Below are 17,576 nucleotides of genomic sequence, written 5' to 3'. Positions count from 1 at the left end.
GGGCAGGCAGGAAGTTTGTAAAGGACAATAAAAACCATACCCTTGTCAGTCTCCTCCCTAGTGTGGACAAACCACCCGCAGCCTGTGTCTTCAACTCTATCTCAGCAATGAGAAGCACTAAAGAGGGGCCCGTGATGAAAACAGCATTTTACAGTCCAAGAATTTCAGGGGGGAACTCTTTGCTGGTTCCATTAGAAGTCTCAGATTTATAAATTTTCTCAGCTTTATTTTGAATGACAGCCTAAGTTTTGGGCACCCTGGTGTGTAGGCTATGGATGACAGTCACCACACCAATATCCATTTGCAGGATCCCCACATAGATTAAGCTTCCACTGAATTCCTTTTAATCATTAACCAAAGAGGGAGTTGCAACATAGATTACTTCTACTCCTCTGCAGCCAGCCCAGGGAGGGGCAGTCTTTTAGAGGCTTGACTACATGTGTCCTCGATGGACCGTCCCGGGTGTCTCATAGTCACGAGATGCCCCGTCACTCACACCCTGACTGCCTTGGCTGGAAGATCTCTGGACCAATCTTGGAAATTCTTGTAGCTAACATATGCTCACATCCCAATTTTGGCTGTGTCTGCTTCTGTAGCCCCACCTGTTAACTGTGATGGAATGATCTGCCACCAAACATAAATTTGCGGCAGTTCCCTTGTTCCCTACCTTATTTAACGAAGTGTCCTGACTGTGACTGCTCAGATGCCATTGTGACCTTGTGCTAAAGGTCTCTCTCATCTGGATGATGTGTTTGTGTCTTTAAGACTTAGTAAATGTTCTCTCAAATTATATTTGAGATTTAGGTCTCCTTCGTACCCTCAAACAGTTTATAATAAATCAGTGATGCTAAAGTAAATCCCCATGTGATAGAAGGCCCCAGTGCCATGGAGCTGTGTCTAAAGAAGGATACCCCCATTCCCAGACAGTTGGTGCATAATGCAAGTCACTTCTGGCAGAGACCCTATGGGAGGGGAGAACTGCCCCACAGGGCAGAGGGTCTGCTATGCCATAACCTTTAACGAGCAGATCACCAAGCCCTCTCCTCTGTGGAGCTGCTGAAAGGTTTGAACAACGGACCTCTCAGTTATTGGCTGAGTGCTCGAATTCTGCTGTGGTCACTCACTGCAATGGAGCAGGTCCCACTCACGGCAACCCGACAAACATTCCCATGCATCCCATCATCACTTTGGGGCATCTCTTTGATAAACACTTTTAAATATCAACATACCCTTTAAGCTTTTCAAATAAAAAAATAGTGTTCGTGTAGAGAAGAGTTCTAAAGTTCCTAAACCCTGGAAGCAAGGATCTAGTAACACTTCTACAAATAAGCCCAAATTTTCTTCTTGAGGCTAAGGGTAAAGAAGAAATTTTCACCCTTTGAAGCTGAAGCCCTCACGGCGTAATGAGTTACAAGTTGAGCTGCTGACTGCAAGTTTGGCTGTTTGAAACCAGCTCAGCTCCACAGAACAAAGATGACTTTCTAATCCTCTAACGATTTACAGACGCCGGTGACTGTGAACCTCACACTTGGAGTTAGCGACATGTAGCCCACAGTTCCACCAGAGCTCCTAGTGTTCCGGTGGGTGGTGGTGGTGTTGTTAGGTACCTTCCAGTGCGGTCTGCTCATAGTCATCTCACATACAAGAGAAATATCCCTGCCTGTCCTGTACCATCCTCACAGCTCACAGATCTGGGCCCCTTATGACAGCTATGGTGTCAATCCAGCTCTGCCTGGCCCTTGCTCCTTCTATAATTACCAAGCATGACATCTTTTTCCAGGGACTGGTTTCCCCTGATACCAAATCCAAAGTATGTGAGAAGAAATCTCACCACCTTCATTTCCAATGAACATTCTGGGTGAACTTTCTCCAAGAAAGACTTATTTGTTCTTCAGTATTCATGGACAACATGAGATCTCAAGTGCATCTGTTTTCTTGCTGTTATTAGGTGCCATCTAGTTGGTTCAGACTCATAGCGCCCCTATTACAACAGAACGCAATTCCACCCTGTCCGGTGGCACCCTCACAACTCTTCCGATGTCCAAGTTCATCACTCCAGCTACTGCGCCAATCATCTCATCCCAGGTCGTCCTCTTTGTCCCTGCCCTTCTACTTTACCAAGCATGAGATCCATTCCCAGGTACTGGTCTCTCCAACACATCAAAACATTTGAGACAAAGTCTTGTCTCCATCCTTCTTTATAAGGAGCATTCTGGCTGTACTTCTTCCAAGACAGACTTGCTGGTTCTTTTGGCAGTCCCTGGTACTTTAAGGATCCTTCACCAGCACCATAATGAAATGAATTACTCATCCATCTTCCTTATTCAATATCCAACTTTCACTTGCACATGAGGTGATGGAAAATACCATGAATTGGGTCAGGCACACCTTAGTCTCAGAATAACATTCTTTCTTTATAAACACTTTAAGGAAGTTTTATGTAGTCAATTTACCCAAAGCAATGCATAATTCCATCTCTTAATTGTTGCTTCCATGAGCATTGATTGTGGATCTATGCAATGAAATTCTTGACAACTTCAGTCCTTTTTTCTGTTTATCATGATGTTACCTATTGTTCCAGTTGTGAGCATTTTGGTTTACTTATATTGAGTTCTAATGCATATTGTTGGCTTCAATCCTTGATCTTCATCAGCAAGTGCTTCAAATCCTCATTTTTAGCAATGTTGTGCCATCTGCATATTGCATGTTGTTAATAAGCCTAAGACGCCTCCGATCCTGATCCAACGTGCTTCCTCATATAAACCTGTTTCTCTAATCATTTGCTCAGCATACAGATTGAGTAAATATGTGAAATGAATCACCCCCAATGCACACCTTTCTTTACATTAAACCATCTACGATCCCCTTATTCAGTTTGTACAACTACCTCCTGATCCATATGCAGGTTCTGCAGGAGCCCAATGAAATGTTCTGGATTTCCCATCGGCTGTTATGACCCACAAAATGAAATACCTTTTCAAAGTCAATAAACACAAGTGAACAACTTGCCGGTATGCTTTGCTTTCAGCCAAGAACTATCTGATGAAAATAATGATATCCCATAGTCCACATCTTCCGCTGAACCTGGCCCAGATTTCTGGCAACCCCGTCAATGTACTGCTTGTTGACTGATTTTCAGCAAAATTTGACTTGCGGAAGCGAGTTCTATAATTTTCACATTCTGTTGGGTCGCCTTTCTTTGGAATGGCTACAAACATTTCTTTCTTCTGGTCAGTTGGCCATGCAGCTGTCTTCCGAATTTCCTGGCATAGACCAGTGAGTGCTTCCAGCGCTTCACCAGCTTGACGTAACATTTCTGCTGGTCTTCTGTCACTTCGTGGAGCCTTGTTTTCGCTAATACCGTCAGTGGAGCTTGGACTTCTTCCTTCAGTACCACTGCGCCTTGATCGTATGCTACCTCTTGAAACTGCTGAGCGTCTGTCAACTCTTTTTGGTCTAGTAACTGTGTATATCCCTTCCTGCATCGTTAACATTCCTCCTCACCCCCATGGGATCCTTCAGTGTGAACGGACGGATTTAATTTACTTAACTGAAGAATGATTTTGTGTGTGCATTATTCATAGAAACGAGGCAGATCCAGCTTTGACCATGTACTGCTACGCCTGTCTATCACAGTCCTGCTTAATTGCTGCTTGAAATGAAAGCCAAAACCACACTATATGGCTTATCCATTGAAATAGTATGAACCCCTTTGAAAGCTTTTTATTGTGAACTGGGGGTTACAGAACAGATTACTCACTTTGCCTTCAATGATCCAGACACATTGTTTCACTACATTCACAGCAATCCCCTGTCCATCACCCATCCCCACTCCTCCCTGTCTTTCCTGTCTTTATCCTTTCCTAACCCTCCCTAATGTTTTCCTTGAGCAAACGTCACCAAGTTGATCCCAAATGGTTGGTCATCCTAAGCCGTGAACACCTCTAGAGTGTTATTATTTTCCTTGGAGACCTGTCTATTGTTTGGCTGAAAATGGACCCATAGGGATGAGTTCCGTTCTAGACATGAAGGGTGACCACGAGCATATTCCTGCAGGTTTACCTGGTCTATCAGACCAGCAAGCTCAATCTCTCCTGATACGGAGTTTTGTTTCACATTTTTCTCTCACTCTATCCAAGACTTTCTAATGGGATCTCTTTCAGAGTCGTTGGCCAGGCATCATCTAGTTCTAGTCTCAGGGTTGTGGAGACTACAGTTTACGTGGTCCATTAGTCCATTGTACTAATTGTTTCTATGTGAACATCACTATCTATAATAGCCAGTAGGTGTATATAAGAAAACAGTTTACTTCACGTCACAAAAACACAAGTGTTGCACTGGGATCTATATATATACATATATATATCTGAAAGGAAATTTAAATGAAGAATCATCTGAGTACATAAACTCCACCTGTACAGTCAACTCCTATGGTGTAGTCATTAGTTTCAGCTGCCTACAGCACTTTTTAACCAAGGAGGTGAGATTATGCACCAAGGAGCCTACAGCATAATCTCACCTCCTTGGTTAAAATGTTTATTCTGATCAACAAATGTGTCTAAAATGTGTTTTGGATCCATGGGTGGCTGAAGAGAAGATGTCTAAGCGAATACACTCGTAAAAGAAAGGTGTGGAGTAAATCTAACTTCCTGTGACTTCCCTAGGCTGAAGGAGAAGCAAACTCAACATCAGTCCAAAGGTGATTCCTATGAAGCAGAGCTCAGACATGCCTCTACCCTGTGTTTCCAATTCAGACAACAACCGCCCTTCCCACAATACTCTTTCCCTGCTGGGTTCTATAATTTTGTGGCAATGACCACACAGAACTCACCGAGAATACTCATGATTATAGAGTTTATTAGAGAAGTTTACCGGGTACATTTCGGGATCAGAAATGCTCAGAATACAGTTCTTCTAGTCACAAGTGCCTCTTCTCAACCATACCCAGAGGTCTAACCACCCCTGGGACTTGGCCTCTGCCCTGCACAGGCAATGTGTTACACAGCTCTTTCTAGAGCTGTCAGTGAATGCCTAAAAGGCATGCCATTCCACCATAAGCATCAGCTTGAGGGCACTCAGCTCCAGCTCCACAGGTCAGCAAACCTAGCTTCCCCAATTAAGTGCCTGGAGGCATCCTACTCTGCAAGCAAGCTCTGTTGTTTAGAGGCAACGAGCCTAAATCATTCCATGGGCCGGGAAGCCCAGTATTTCATCTTACGCTCGGAGTGCTGCTGCAGCTGCACCTCCACCAGTTCTCTGATGTCACAACGCTCATGGAATAAGGAGGTTCAGCACATAGTAATATCAGCGTGTAGCGGCAGAGGGCATGCTCTAATCTTGGCTCTTCTTTCTGGATGGCAGTGAGATCTCCTGTTTCTGAGATGGCTCCTTTGAAACATAGTGGGATGGCAAACCTGTCCAATTTCTTCCTAAGAGGCCTGTGCACCTTTGTATGATCCCGTCCAACAGTTTGGTGAGAGTTACAGACGATGGGTAGAAAGCTATATAATGTAATTTACAGCACAAGTTGCCTTAGTCTCAATAGGGTGCCTTCCAAAAATAGTCCAATCAATATAGTCTCAATAGGGTGCCTTCCAAATATAGTCCAATCAATATAGTTGTCATGTTGGAGCCCATCAGGGCACCCACTATATCAATCCATCTTGCTGAGGGTCTTCCTCTCTTTTGCTGCCCCTCTACTTGATCAAGTGGCTCTACTTTGAAAAGGCAGCTCATCATCCGTCATATTTTGAGTGCCTTCTGACCTGAAGAACTCATCTGCTGGCTGTGCATCTGGCAATGCTCTGTTGCTATTCATGAGATTTTTCAGTAGGTGACATTCCACTGCTATTCATTAATTTTTCAGTGGCTACTTCCTTAGAAGTGGATAGCCTACTCCTCTTTCACAGTCTGTTCGAAGTCTGGAAGCTCTGTTGAAATGTGTTTACTTTGGGTGACCCTGTTGGCATTTGAAATACCAGTGACACAGCAACATGCATATGAATCACCAGTTTAACAAACTGACAGACAAGTGGTGGGATTGAAGGACTGGGGGTGTAGACACCACCTTCATAAGTGTATAAACCTGGATGGAGGATGTGATGAGAAACAGCAGCATAACATTCTGATATTTTTGTTTTAATAAAATAACTGTCTATCATTGTGTTGTAATACTTGTTGACTTGTCTTCATACACGACATGGTATATGCACATTGTTAAGCTTTCTAAAAGCTGAAAAACTGAAATTGGAAATATGCCTGAGCCCAGGGAGTTTAAACAAGGAACGGCAGGTCTGTTCTATGAGCCCATTGCTCACTAAGGTGTGGTAGGTAAAATGGTACACCCTCTGGAACTGTGGTTCAGTTCTTTGACCCACGTCTGACTCCCTTGTGAGGAGAGAATGCGACACTGCCCGGTCTGACCTACACCATTCTCATAACCATTGCTATGTCTGAGCCCATTGTTTCAGCCACTGTCCCACATCATTGCACCAAAGGCTTTCCTCTTTCTCACTAACTCACCAAGCATGATGTCTTTCTCCAGAGACTGGGCCTTCCTGGTAACATGTGACATGAAGTTTTTCCATCCTCACTTCCAGGGAGCATTCTGGCTGTACTTCTTACATGGCCACTTTGTTCATTCTTCTGGCTATGAGCTATTCAAGCTATGATATATTCTGAATGTTTCACCAACACCATGATTCAGATGAATCAATTTTCCTCCAGTCTTCCTTATTCATTGTCCAACTTTTGCGGGCACATGAGATAACTGGAAAGATCACGGTTAAGTTTACATTAGTATACTTTTTCAGTGGTTCACTCAGTTATAATTTTTTTTCAGTACTTCAAAGAGGGCTTTTTCAGCAGCCCAGTGCCATGTGTCATTTGATTTCTTGACAGCTGTTTCCAAAAGTGTTGATTATGGGATCCTTGATGACTATAATCTTGTCTCCGTTTATCATGATGTGGTTGTTCATTGGTCCAATTGTGAGGGTTTCTGTTGTCTTTGTGCTGTGCCATGGTGCATACTAATGCTGCGGTCTCCGATCTACAGCAGGAAGTGCCTCAAGTCTTCTTGACTTTTAACTAGTCAGGTTGTGTCATCTGCACGTGGCCAGTTGTTAATGAGCCTTCACCCAATCCTGATGCTGGGTCTTCTTCATATAAACCATCCAGTGTATGTGCTCCCAGCCAGCTTCAATGGGTACCGTGAAAGGACACAACCCAGATGCGCACATCTTTCCTGATTTTAGTTCACACGGGATCACTTGTTCTGCTCAAATGACTGCCTCTTGGTCTGTGTTTGGGGTCATGAGCACAAGGAAGTGTTCTGGAATCCTCATTCTTTACTATTCCTAATTTGTTACAATCCACATAAATCCCTTTGCTGAGCCAACAAAACACAATGTAAGCAATTCTCTGGTGTCCTGCGCTTTCAGCCAAGATCCAGCTGATACCAGAGCTTGTGAATAAATGGCATTACGTGGCTAACGGAAGTTAAACTAAGGACCCAATCGAATCACACGAGCCTCAAGAGCTGAGAACCTTCTCCAGTTGGAGGCAGAGGGGTTCCAATCCCCAGAGGGAGTCCATCCACCAGTCCTGGAAGGAGCAACAGATAAAGCCTGGGAGGAAATGCAGGTAGGCTCTCGGGGGCAAGGCCAGCCCCTGGCTAACAGCCAGCAGAGAGTTGGCTCACTGGGCCAGCAATCTGAGTCAGCTGAGACGTGAGTCATCCCAGGGGCCTCCGTTTGGTATCCTTTGTGAGACCCTAATCACCAGCCACACCACACTGGACGTCCGAGCTACAGAGCTGAGAGCAAGAGCTGGTTGGTTTTGTGTTTCTATTGTTGGGGCGAACGTTTACAGAGCAAATTTGTTTTCACAAGTTCTTACATGGTTGGCTGAAGGCGCCAAACCTGTAGTCATTTCTGAACAGCAGCGATAGAGAACTGATCACCAGTCCATAAGGCCGGATTCCTCTTCCTGCTCTGGCCTCTCAACGCCTCCTCAAACTTAGCCTCCCTGAGTCTGAAACACAGTAATGTAGCCCAGTCAGTTTGTTCCCCCTGCCTTTCCAGGTATGTCAGGCTTGCCATGGTTTGTACTGGCATTTGACTCACCAGAACCACGGCCTCCTTTCCTCACCCTCACCTCTCTGCCCGCCTGGCATGGCCCCGCTGCGGTCTGCAAACAAGCCGAGCCAGCCCCTGCCCACCTGGCCCAGGCTTACATCCTACACAATTCAGCGCTTTCTAACAGCTTCCTTTCCTGGGGGGCCAAAACGCCTGAAGGATGAAAGAAGACCTTGCCTTCTGCCTCACGGAGGCTCCCAAAGGCTTATCACCGCACCAGTCACGGAATGAACCCTTGCTAAGTATTTGCTCAGGGAATGACTGAGCCAGCCAGGCGAGTCTGGCCGTGGCAGTGAGCAGCTCTGTGTGGAGACGGTCATGCGGAGGAGGCAGTGCCGCTGGTGTTTTCCAGCTGAAATAATCCCTGAGATGGGTGCTGCGGGGATGGCCATTCCCAATGCCTTTCCACATACCTTTTCAGCAACGCCTGTGAGGTTAAGAAGACGGCATGCTGAATTCCCAGTGTGTATGGATGAGGAAATGAGAGGCTCCGGAAGGTGACGGGACCTGCCCAGATTGCCTGGCGATGGTGGGGCATGAACCAAGCTCCAGACACCGAATGCAGAGACCCCGGCCCTGCGGCCAGCCCAGGATCAGCCCAACACAGTGCAGCTCCGGCCAGTATGTGTTCGTTCTGGGAAAAGCAGCTCCAGGGTGAATCCCATGCTCCCGGGGTTTCCAGAGAAGTGGATTTCACCCGGTTTCTTCAGACCTTCTCCTCTTCCCTTCCCCTCTCTCCCCTTTCCCTTATCTACCAAATTCTTCTGGCTAATCAGAAAACTAATAGACAGAGCCTTCCCCCTGTAAGGCGGGGGTTGGGAGGCAACATTCTAGCGTCCAAAATGTGATTATTAAGATACATTCCTGAAAACCCTCTCTGGGTTAGAGGAGAAGGCAAAAGCTCTGAAACCTGAAGTTAGAATGCTTAGTGTGCTAGAAATTCAGCACTTCAAAAACAAGCTACCAACTACTGAAGGCTTTGCACAGACTACTGCTCTCGATCCGCACTTGGAAAACAGGGAGGAGAACGCCGTTTCAGACTTCCCACCGCTGCTGTGAAGGATGACAGGACCAGGGAGGCGTGTCTTCTGGAAACCGCAGTGGGTGAGATGTCTGCCGCTGTGCAACTTCTTATGCCAAACCCCCCAGGGACCACTAGCGCCAAGGCTCCTGGGGACACTCTCATGGGTGCGTGTGCACGTGCACTTCCTGCCACGGGGCTGGCCTTGGCTTTCTTTACATCTGAGTTCATCTCATTTAAACACCAGGGGCTAGAGCAGGACAACGGAGGAGTAATGGTGGGATTTACAACACCCAAGGTGGTGTGTGTGTGTGTGTGTGTGTGTGTGTGTGTGTGATAGAGAGAGAGAGAGAGAGAGAGAGAGAGAGAGAGAGAGAGAGAGAGAGAGAGAGAGAGAGAGAGAGAGAGAGAATGAGTGAGTCCTGGGTACCTATTTGCTTCAACTCATAATCAGGCTGATAGAAAGGCAAAAATGTGGTCTCCTTGTTAGGCCTCAGTACACATTGACTAGAATTGCCATCTCCACTTAGCAATGGACTCACACACGAGCTTCTACAGTGCTGACTGCTCATCGGTGTTTGCACTGAGTTGTAACTGCCCTTTCCTCTCTACAGGACGTCAGAGATTTTAAGTCATCTACGAAGGCTTTCAGAGTAAGGTCTGGAGGACTTTATTACATTACGAGGCACACTCTGGTGACTATTTTCCTTGCAAAAATGTATGACAACTCTAACAAGACTATTTTACATTAGTAAATCGATGTTTATTTTCCTTGAGTATTGTTTATAGTTCTGAAAAGATTGTTCTTTAAATCTTTCAGGTGGAGCCTTGGTGGCACAGCAGGTTAGCAGTTGAGCTGCTATTACAAGGTTGGCAGTTCAAACCTACCAGCTGCTCCACAGGAGAAAGAAGAGGCTGTCTGCTCCCATGATTTATACCCCAGAAGCCCTATGGAGGAGTTCAACTCTGTCATTGGGTCACAATGACTAGGATTCAACTCTGTGAAGGTGAGCTATGTTTTCATGTTTAACCAGACAAATTCATGCCCACCAACTTGAAAAATAACTGCTTGAAGATATTTCTTCAAATAACAGATTTTAGGCCTTGAATAGTCTGGAGCATTTTGAAGACATGAAAACATCATTGTAACTATTATAGCTAAAATAAACTACAGCTGCAACTTGGAAATTGTTAACTGTGCACCCTGAACCACATTTTGGAAACATATACTGGAGGATAGTCAAAGGTCCAGCCCTAGCTTCTCCACAGTTCTCATCCAAAAGCAAAAAACAGGCCTAGGGGAAGGTGAAGTCTGCTTTGAACATGTCTTAGTCCTGGAATCAAAAGAGATACAGGTAGTTCCCAACTTACGACACAGTCGGCGACCATATCTAATGGGAGGGCGCAGAAACATTGCCTCCTTTATTCTTCTTGAAGCATTTACTGCTGCATGAAATTATTTGCTGTGTAAAACTTCTATGCTCCTAAAGCATTGATTTTATGAGAGCAGTGATCTTGCTGTTACTCCAACCTTATCATCTCCATGCTCAGCACTTAGTGGGGTACTCCAAAAATAACTCCTAAATCAACAAATGAGTCCATCGATCTTGGGAACTTCTCCTCAGTGTCTCTCTGTAGTTTTCAATCCATTTTAGAGAGGAGAGGGAATTCATCAAAAACCTGCACAGGCTAGACACTGGAACAAGTGCTTTGCATGTATCACATTCATCCATCATAAAATCCTCCCAGACCGTATGCATTCTGTATGGCTCTTAGAACAAAATCAGTGCCTTATCCATATGGAGGGTTTAACAGGATATTTTTGTTGATTTCATTTCTTGAGCTAGTCTGTGTGAATATGTACAGTGTGTATTTCTGTAAATTTAAAAATCCCTTCAGATACCTTATCCTTCAAGTGGAAATAGTGGCTAAAAAAATTTTTTAAGAGGAAAAGTTATACTGAAATGGACTTGCAGTCTTTGGTGACAAACAAGTTCATTCAAACAAACAAAAAGTTAGTGGTTTACTGAAACCAATTTTATTATCTCACAGGTTCAGAGGTCAGGGTTCTGATGTGGGTTTTACTGGGATAAGACTTTGAGGTATGAGTAGCAGCGAATTCAATTTGGGGCTTCCAAGAAAGAACCTGTTGCCTGATCTTGTCTAGCTTCGAGAGGCTACCTGCATTCCCTGGCTTGTGCGTGCACCGTTTCCCAGATCTTCAAAGTCAGCGGCACTACATTTTTGACCATTCTTCCAGAGTGACTTTTTCTGACTCTGACCTCAGCTGGAAGTTATTGATTTTAAGGCTTCACATTGTGAATAAACTAGGCCCACCCAGGTCATTTCTGATGATCTCTCCATTCCTACACCATTCACCTTAATCACATGGGCAAAGGTCCTTGTGGAAGCTAAAGCACTTTCCACCCCGGTGAAGTAGTCACAGGCTCTGGCGCTTAGGGTGTAGATGTTTGGGGGTCAGTATTTTGCCTGCCACCCATACCGTTTATCCTTTTGATGCACAAGGACATGCACACGGGAATTATCATAGCACAGGGAGACGGAAGAGGCAAAATTCAAATGGACTCACTCAGGCATTCTGGAAAGTATGTCAATCTATACTGGTCGCTTCTCAAGTTCATTGAACATTTAATCATACTTTATAGCAAGATGAAACATTTCTGAAAAAATTTACTGGGAGCAATATATACAAAGTTTACCAGAATAATATAGATCTGTCATTAAGCAGATTGCAAAGTGGTAAACCCACACCACACCACATCACTGCTGAGTCAATCCCAACTCCTGGCAACTCCACATGAAGTTGTCAAGACTGTAAATCTTGCACAAGCAGACAGCGTCACTTTCGCCCAAGGAGCAGCTGAAGGGTCTGATCCGATGGCCCTGCAGTTAGCAGCCCAACACCCGTCCCTCAGCACAAGGAGGCTCGGCTAAGCAGCAGATGTTCTTCCATTGAAATGTTCTTGGGGCCTTGCCACACCGCCTGCGGTCACAGGGAGCCTCACCAAGAGCCACAGGGGACCCCGGAAGCCTTTCCCTTGATGCAGGGGAAGATGAGCAGCCAAATTTAAAGCCCCTCACCCATTTATTTCCACAGTTTGTCCTCAGCAGCCCTGGTGGCATAATGGTGACTCCTTAGGCTGGTAACCACAAGGTCACCAGTTTGAAACCACCAGCTCATCCTCCAGACAAAGAGGAGGCTTTCTGCTCCCATAAAGAGTTACAGTCTCAGAAAGCCACAAGAGCAGTTCTACTGTCCCCCGGGTCGCCGTGAGTTGGACGTGACTCAGTGGCAATGACTTTGGTTTGGCTTACCCTTCTCTCCCCTCCTCTCTCAGACGGTTTAACAAAATGCTGTGCTCGCTGCTGTAGGATTTTTGATCTGGCAAAATAATCATGATCACGGTATCTATTTTAATTTCCAAGCCACCCTCTTTGCCCTACTTCTGAATTCCCCCCTCCAATTTTTTGTCTTTAGAAAACTATTTTCATTATAACATAAAAACAAGGATGTATGAGCCCCTAATAAAATGTTGAAAAAACAAAACAAGGATGTAGTCTTAATACTCTTGCGGGGAATGTTTTGTTGTTTTTCTTCTGTGAATATTGAAAAGGAAGCCATTTCTCAGGAGCTGGGGGTTAAACGTGCTGAGCGCACGGGGGCAGGTGCCGGAGCGGCCTGGGGGCATCCCTCGTGGTATGGGGTCAGTCGCTACAGCTGACCCTGGAAGAAAAGCGCCCTTTTAAAATGGCACCCGTTTGATGCTACCTATTTGCTTACCCTTTGTAAAGCCTCCTCAATACCACTTAACTCACCTGCCTACTAAGGAGGGGAGGGAGGGCACGAGTTAAGAGAGGGCCCTGGAGGGTCCACCGGCCTTGGTTTGAAGCCCAGGTCTGCCTCAGTTTCCTTGCTTGTGAAATGGATACCCAGAAACAGTCCCAGTTCATACTGTGGCTTGAGAATTCAACAGGGTACTCACCAGTGTGCTTGGCTGAGTCACGCTCAGCCCATGGTCACCCGCTCCTGCAGTGAGTGGGGTCTGACTCCCTCCGTGTCCTCCAGGGCAGGGTAGAACCGCTCTTTAGGCATTCCAAGACTTTATTTACAGGGGCTGGCGGTCTCATCTTCCTGACCCGGTAGTCAGCGGCCCAACACCTGCCCCAATATGCCAGCAGGGTTCCTTTAACCCACGCTGGTCACTAACATTTCACCAAGGCCTTGACCCAAGCAGGACAGATGTCTGCGTCCCCACCAGTGTCCAAGAGGTCAAACTCACATGCAGCTGGAGCTGGGACTTGAGTGGAAGTTAAGCAAATACAAACCCTCCATTAATTCTCAGTTTAATTAAAGCCCTAGCAGACTAGGGGACTTTGTAATATGGTTATATTATAGCTCCAAACTACAGGCTGCAAATAAATATTTGAGCTTTTCAAATCACCTCAAACACAAAAGAAATTATACCACGGCCGAGAATAAACTCTATTGGGTAGGAGGAACAAGAGTGGCCATCAGCACCGACGTAACCTGGGAAGCTGAGCAGGGGCGGGCGGCTGCTGAGAGTGCTCAGTGTCAAGAGCAGAATCTGAGACATGACCGTGCCAACAGCTAGAGCTGGGTGGGGCGCGGCATGCAGTCAGGGCCTGTGGAGCACGGCCATGGTTCATGCCGGGTTGGGACAGTATTTATAGCCCACCAAGGCCACACTGTCGATTAGTTGCGCCTCTGCAGAAAATGTTTGCCCAAACACCTATTACACAGGTATAAAATAGGGAGAAAACCACAAAAATTGCTTGAAAATGTCAAATTTCCTCTTGGAATTCTTAATACATTCAGCCTCTCCCCAGTCCACCCCCCCCAAAAAAAGGGGGTGCTTTCTCCTTTTCAAGAAGTAGCAGAGGAGCTAAATAGTCCAAACTGAGATGAACAACCCCCCCCCCCCAATGAGGGGTGTTCCTCCCAGGAAAGCTAGCTCACTGCTGAGGCTTAGCTATGTTCCTCACAATGACCCCATATCTTTATCGCCACCAATGTCAGGGGTTGAACTTGTCCCTTAAAAAGATCTGCTGAGTCTGGGGGCTTGAAGGCTTGAAGAGAAACAAGCAGCCATCTATCTGAGAAGCAACAAAGCCCACAAAGGAGATGCACACCAGCCTGTGTGATCATGAGGTGTGTGATCATGAGGTGTGTGATCATGAGGTGTCAATGGGATCAGGTATCAGGCATCAGGCAAAGACCCATAACAAGCAGAATGGAGTCCAGAGTGGAGACCCAAAGTCCCTCTGTAGACAATTGGACCATCGCCTTATAGAAGCGTCACAAGGAAGTGACAAGTCAGTCAGGGTGCAGGATATCACCAACAAAACATACTACTTTCCTCTAGCTCTTGAATGCTTCCTCTTCCCTCCCTACCCACATCATGACCCCTTACAAATCCAGCTAGACCAGAGCATGTCATGTACACTGGTACAGATAAGAAATGGAAACACAGGGAATCCAGGACAGATAAACCCCTCAGGACCAATGAGAGTAGCCATAGCATCATAAAGGTAAGGGGAAGATGGTGGGGGAGAGGGGAACAAATCACAATGATGGACATATAAACCCCTCCCAGGGAGACAGACAACAGAAAAGTAAGTGAAGAGAGACAGTGGTCAATGTAAGGCATGAAAAAATAATAATTTATAAATTATCAAGGGTTCTTGAGGGAGGGGAGGGTAACGAGCTGATACCAAGGACTCAAGCAGAAAGAAAATGTTTTTAAAGTGATGAAGGCAACATATGTACAAAATGTACTTGACACATGGATGGATGGATGGATGGATGGATGGATGGATGGATGGATGGATGGATGGATTGTGATCAGCGCTGGAGGAGCCCTAAATAAAATGATTTAAAAAAAAAAAAAGATCCGCTGAAACCCTAACCCCTGTACGTGTGAACCTGTTTTGAAATCCTGTCTTTGCAGACATCACTGGATTAAGATGAGGCCATCCCAGATTTGGGTGGGTCCTTACGAAAGAAGCAATAGAGTCTGGGCAGGAAGTCATGTGAAGACAGAGATGGAGGTCGGGGAATAAGCCACCCACAAGCCAAAGAATCCCTGGGGCTGCCGCAAGCAGGAAGAAGCAAGGTAGGACTCTCTCCTGGAGCCTGTGGACAAAGGACAGTCCTCCCCGCTGAAGGGATTTTGACCTCTAAGCATCTGGAGAAATGAGCTCTGGTTAAGTGCTTGCAAGAGAGGGGTGTGGCAGTCTGCTTCCCTGAAGCGCTGCAGCCTTGGGGACACTCTGGGCAGTCCTCTGTCCTTCGGGGCTGCTCAGAGTCGGGGTCAACTTGATGGCAAGTGAGTTGTGAGGGAGTAACTGCTGCTGCAAGTCCCCTCGGTGGCGGTGTTTATCACGGCAGCCCCAAGAATCTGCGGCCCCCTATTAAGAGACTCACTTGGATTTTCTCTTCTTTAGGGCTTGGTGCGGGTCTAGATCCTTGCCCCAGTTCCTTCTCCTCTGTCCCTTGCTTTGAAGTGTGCTGAGTCTCCCAGTTACTCAGTGCTGGTCCATCACAGGATTGGGGCTTTGTTTGCAAGCTGTTGGTGAATTCTTCCGCTTGTGTTGTTCTGAACAGAAACAAAAGTGAGATTACGTTTTTTAAAAAAAAAGCTCTTGGGAGATGTACAGCTTTTCCAAAGCAGGTGTCAACATACAAAATAAGTGAAAAAAAATGTAATCATAGATACCATTGATCAAATGCTTATAATACGCCAGCCCCTTTGCTCCCACCCAAGATCCACTGCCATCAAGTCAATTCCAACTCTTAGCAACTCTGTGGAGGGGTTCAGAGACTATAAATCTTTATGGGCACAGACACAGCCTCTTATCTCTCCCTCGGAATGGCTGGTGGTTTTGAGATGCCGACCTTGTAGTTAGCAGCCCAGCTCCTGGCCCAGCAGGCCTCCAGAGCCCCTCTGGAAGGCACTTTAAAAACATTAAATCATTCCCCATAGCAACCCGTGAGGAAAGTACTGCTACTTTTGTCTTCAAACGCACAGCCATCGAGTCAATTCCAACTCACAGAGACCCTACAGGACAGGCTAGAGCCCTCTCCTAAGGGTTTCTGCGACTGTAACTCTTTACAGGAGTAGAGAGCCTCATCTTTTTGTTCCCTCTGAGCGGCTGATGTTTTGAACTGCTGATGATGTGGGTAGCAGCTCAATGCACAGCCCACCAGGACACCAGGGCTCCTTGTTTGTTTGTTGTTTGAAGGGGTTCTAAAGGATTATCTGATTTTTTGAAGCCCACCTAGTGGCAGACCTGAAACCAGGTCTATCTAACCCCTAACTCAAGAGGCTACGCTCTTAGAACACACGGTCTTTCTGTGATCCAAGGCAGCAAACACTGCCTTTGTACCTCTGTGCCTATTTCCTTTTTCAAAGACCGAAGCTGGCAGGCAGCTTCAGCTCCCCAACCCTGAGGGACAGCCCACTTTCCACCGCAGCATAGACCACTAGCTCAGAGCAGGGCGGTATACAGCACTGCCCAAAGCCAGAGGAGGGAACCAGGGACCCCCAGCAGAGGAAACCCATCATCTGCCTTATTTACTTTCCTCTGTCTCCAACTGATCACGCCACTTTCCTGCTCTCCATGGTCCTCACTGTCCCAAGAGCTCAATGTGGCCCCTTGTCTCCCTGTGCTCACCCATGCACGCGTGCCCCAAACACACAGGACAACAAACCATTCCCCACACAGCCATGCAAGTTCATGCCTGGAGCTCCTGATGATGCTGTGGGAGCCTCTGCCTGCCAAAGTCCTGATTCTCTATAACTACCAAACTATACTTACTGTTCAAGGTTTGGCTCAAATCCCCTTCTTTTGGGAATCGGAATACTTGGCTCCTACCTGTTCTCAGGGAGTGCTCTGCTTATACGTTAAATCAGCGGTTCTCAACCTTCCTCGGGCCGCGACACTTTCATAGTTCCTCATGTTATAGTGACCCCCAGACATAAAATGATTTTCGATGTTACTTTATCACTGTCATTTTGCTACAGCTATGAATCAGTCAACCCCTGTGAAAGGGTCTTTTGAGCCCCAAAGGGGTCGCAACCCACAGGTTGAGAACCACTGCCTTAAATAACAGCACACGTCACGGCCTGCTTGGGCCTCAAGAGAGCCGTGTCTCTCCTGACCGCTCCTCCTGGACTGGAAGTGCCCAGTGGGGCCCTGGTGGCGCTGCTGGGTAAGCTACAGTTGGCATTCCAAACACAGCAGCCACTGAGACGGAGGAAGGTCCGTCTGTCGGCTCCATTAACGATGTGCCCACAGTCTCAGAAGCCGCACACCGGCTTGCTATGAGTTGGAATCGACTGGATGGCACGGGGCTGAGTGTCAGGGGTAGCGGGTCC

The 17,576-nt window shown here is 46.5% G+C and overlaps 1 protein-coding gene across 2 annotated transcripts in view; it reads right to left on the bottom strand.

Moving 5' to 3' along the window:
- SH2D4A (SH2 domain containing 4A) overlaps nucleotides 1-17,576 on the bottom strand; it is an 83,759-nt gene that overhangs the window by 45,659 nt on the left and 20,524 nt on the right. For both annotated transcript variants that reach the window (XM_075556572.1, XM_075556573.1), the window contains exon 4: nucleotides 15,623-15,794. In XM_075556572.1, coding sequence (XP_075412687.1) covers nucleotides 15,623-15,794 — 172 coding nt within the window. The remainder of the gene's footprint in view (nucleotides 1-15,622; nucleotides 15,795-17,576) is intronic.

This window comes from Tenrec ecaudatus, chromosome 8 (assembly GCF_050624435.1).
Source record: "Tenrec ecaudatus isolate mTenEca1 chromosome 8, mTenEca1.hap1, whole genome shotgun sequence".
Lineage (NCBI taxonomy): Eukaryota > Metazoa > Chordata > Mammalia > Afrosoricida > Tenrecidae > Tenrec > Tenrec ecaudatus.
This window is presented reverse-complemented; position numbering and strand designations above follow the sequence as displayed.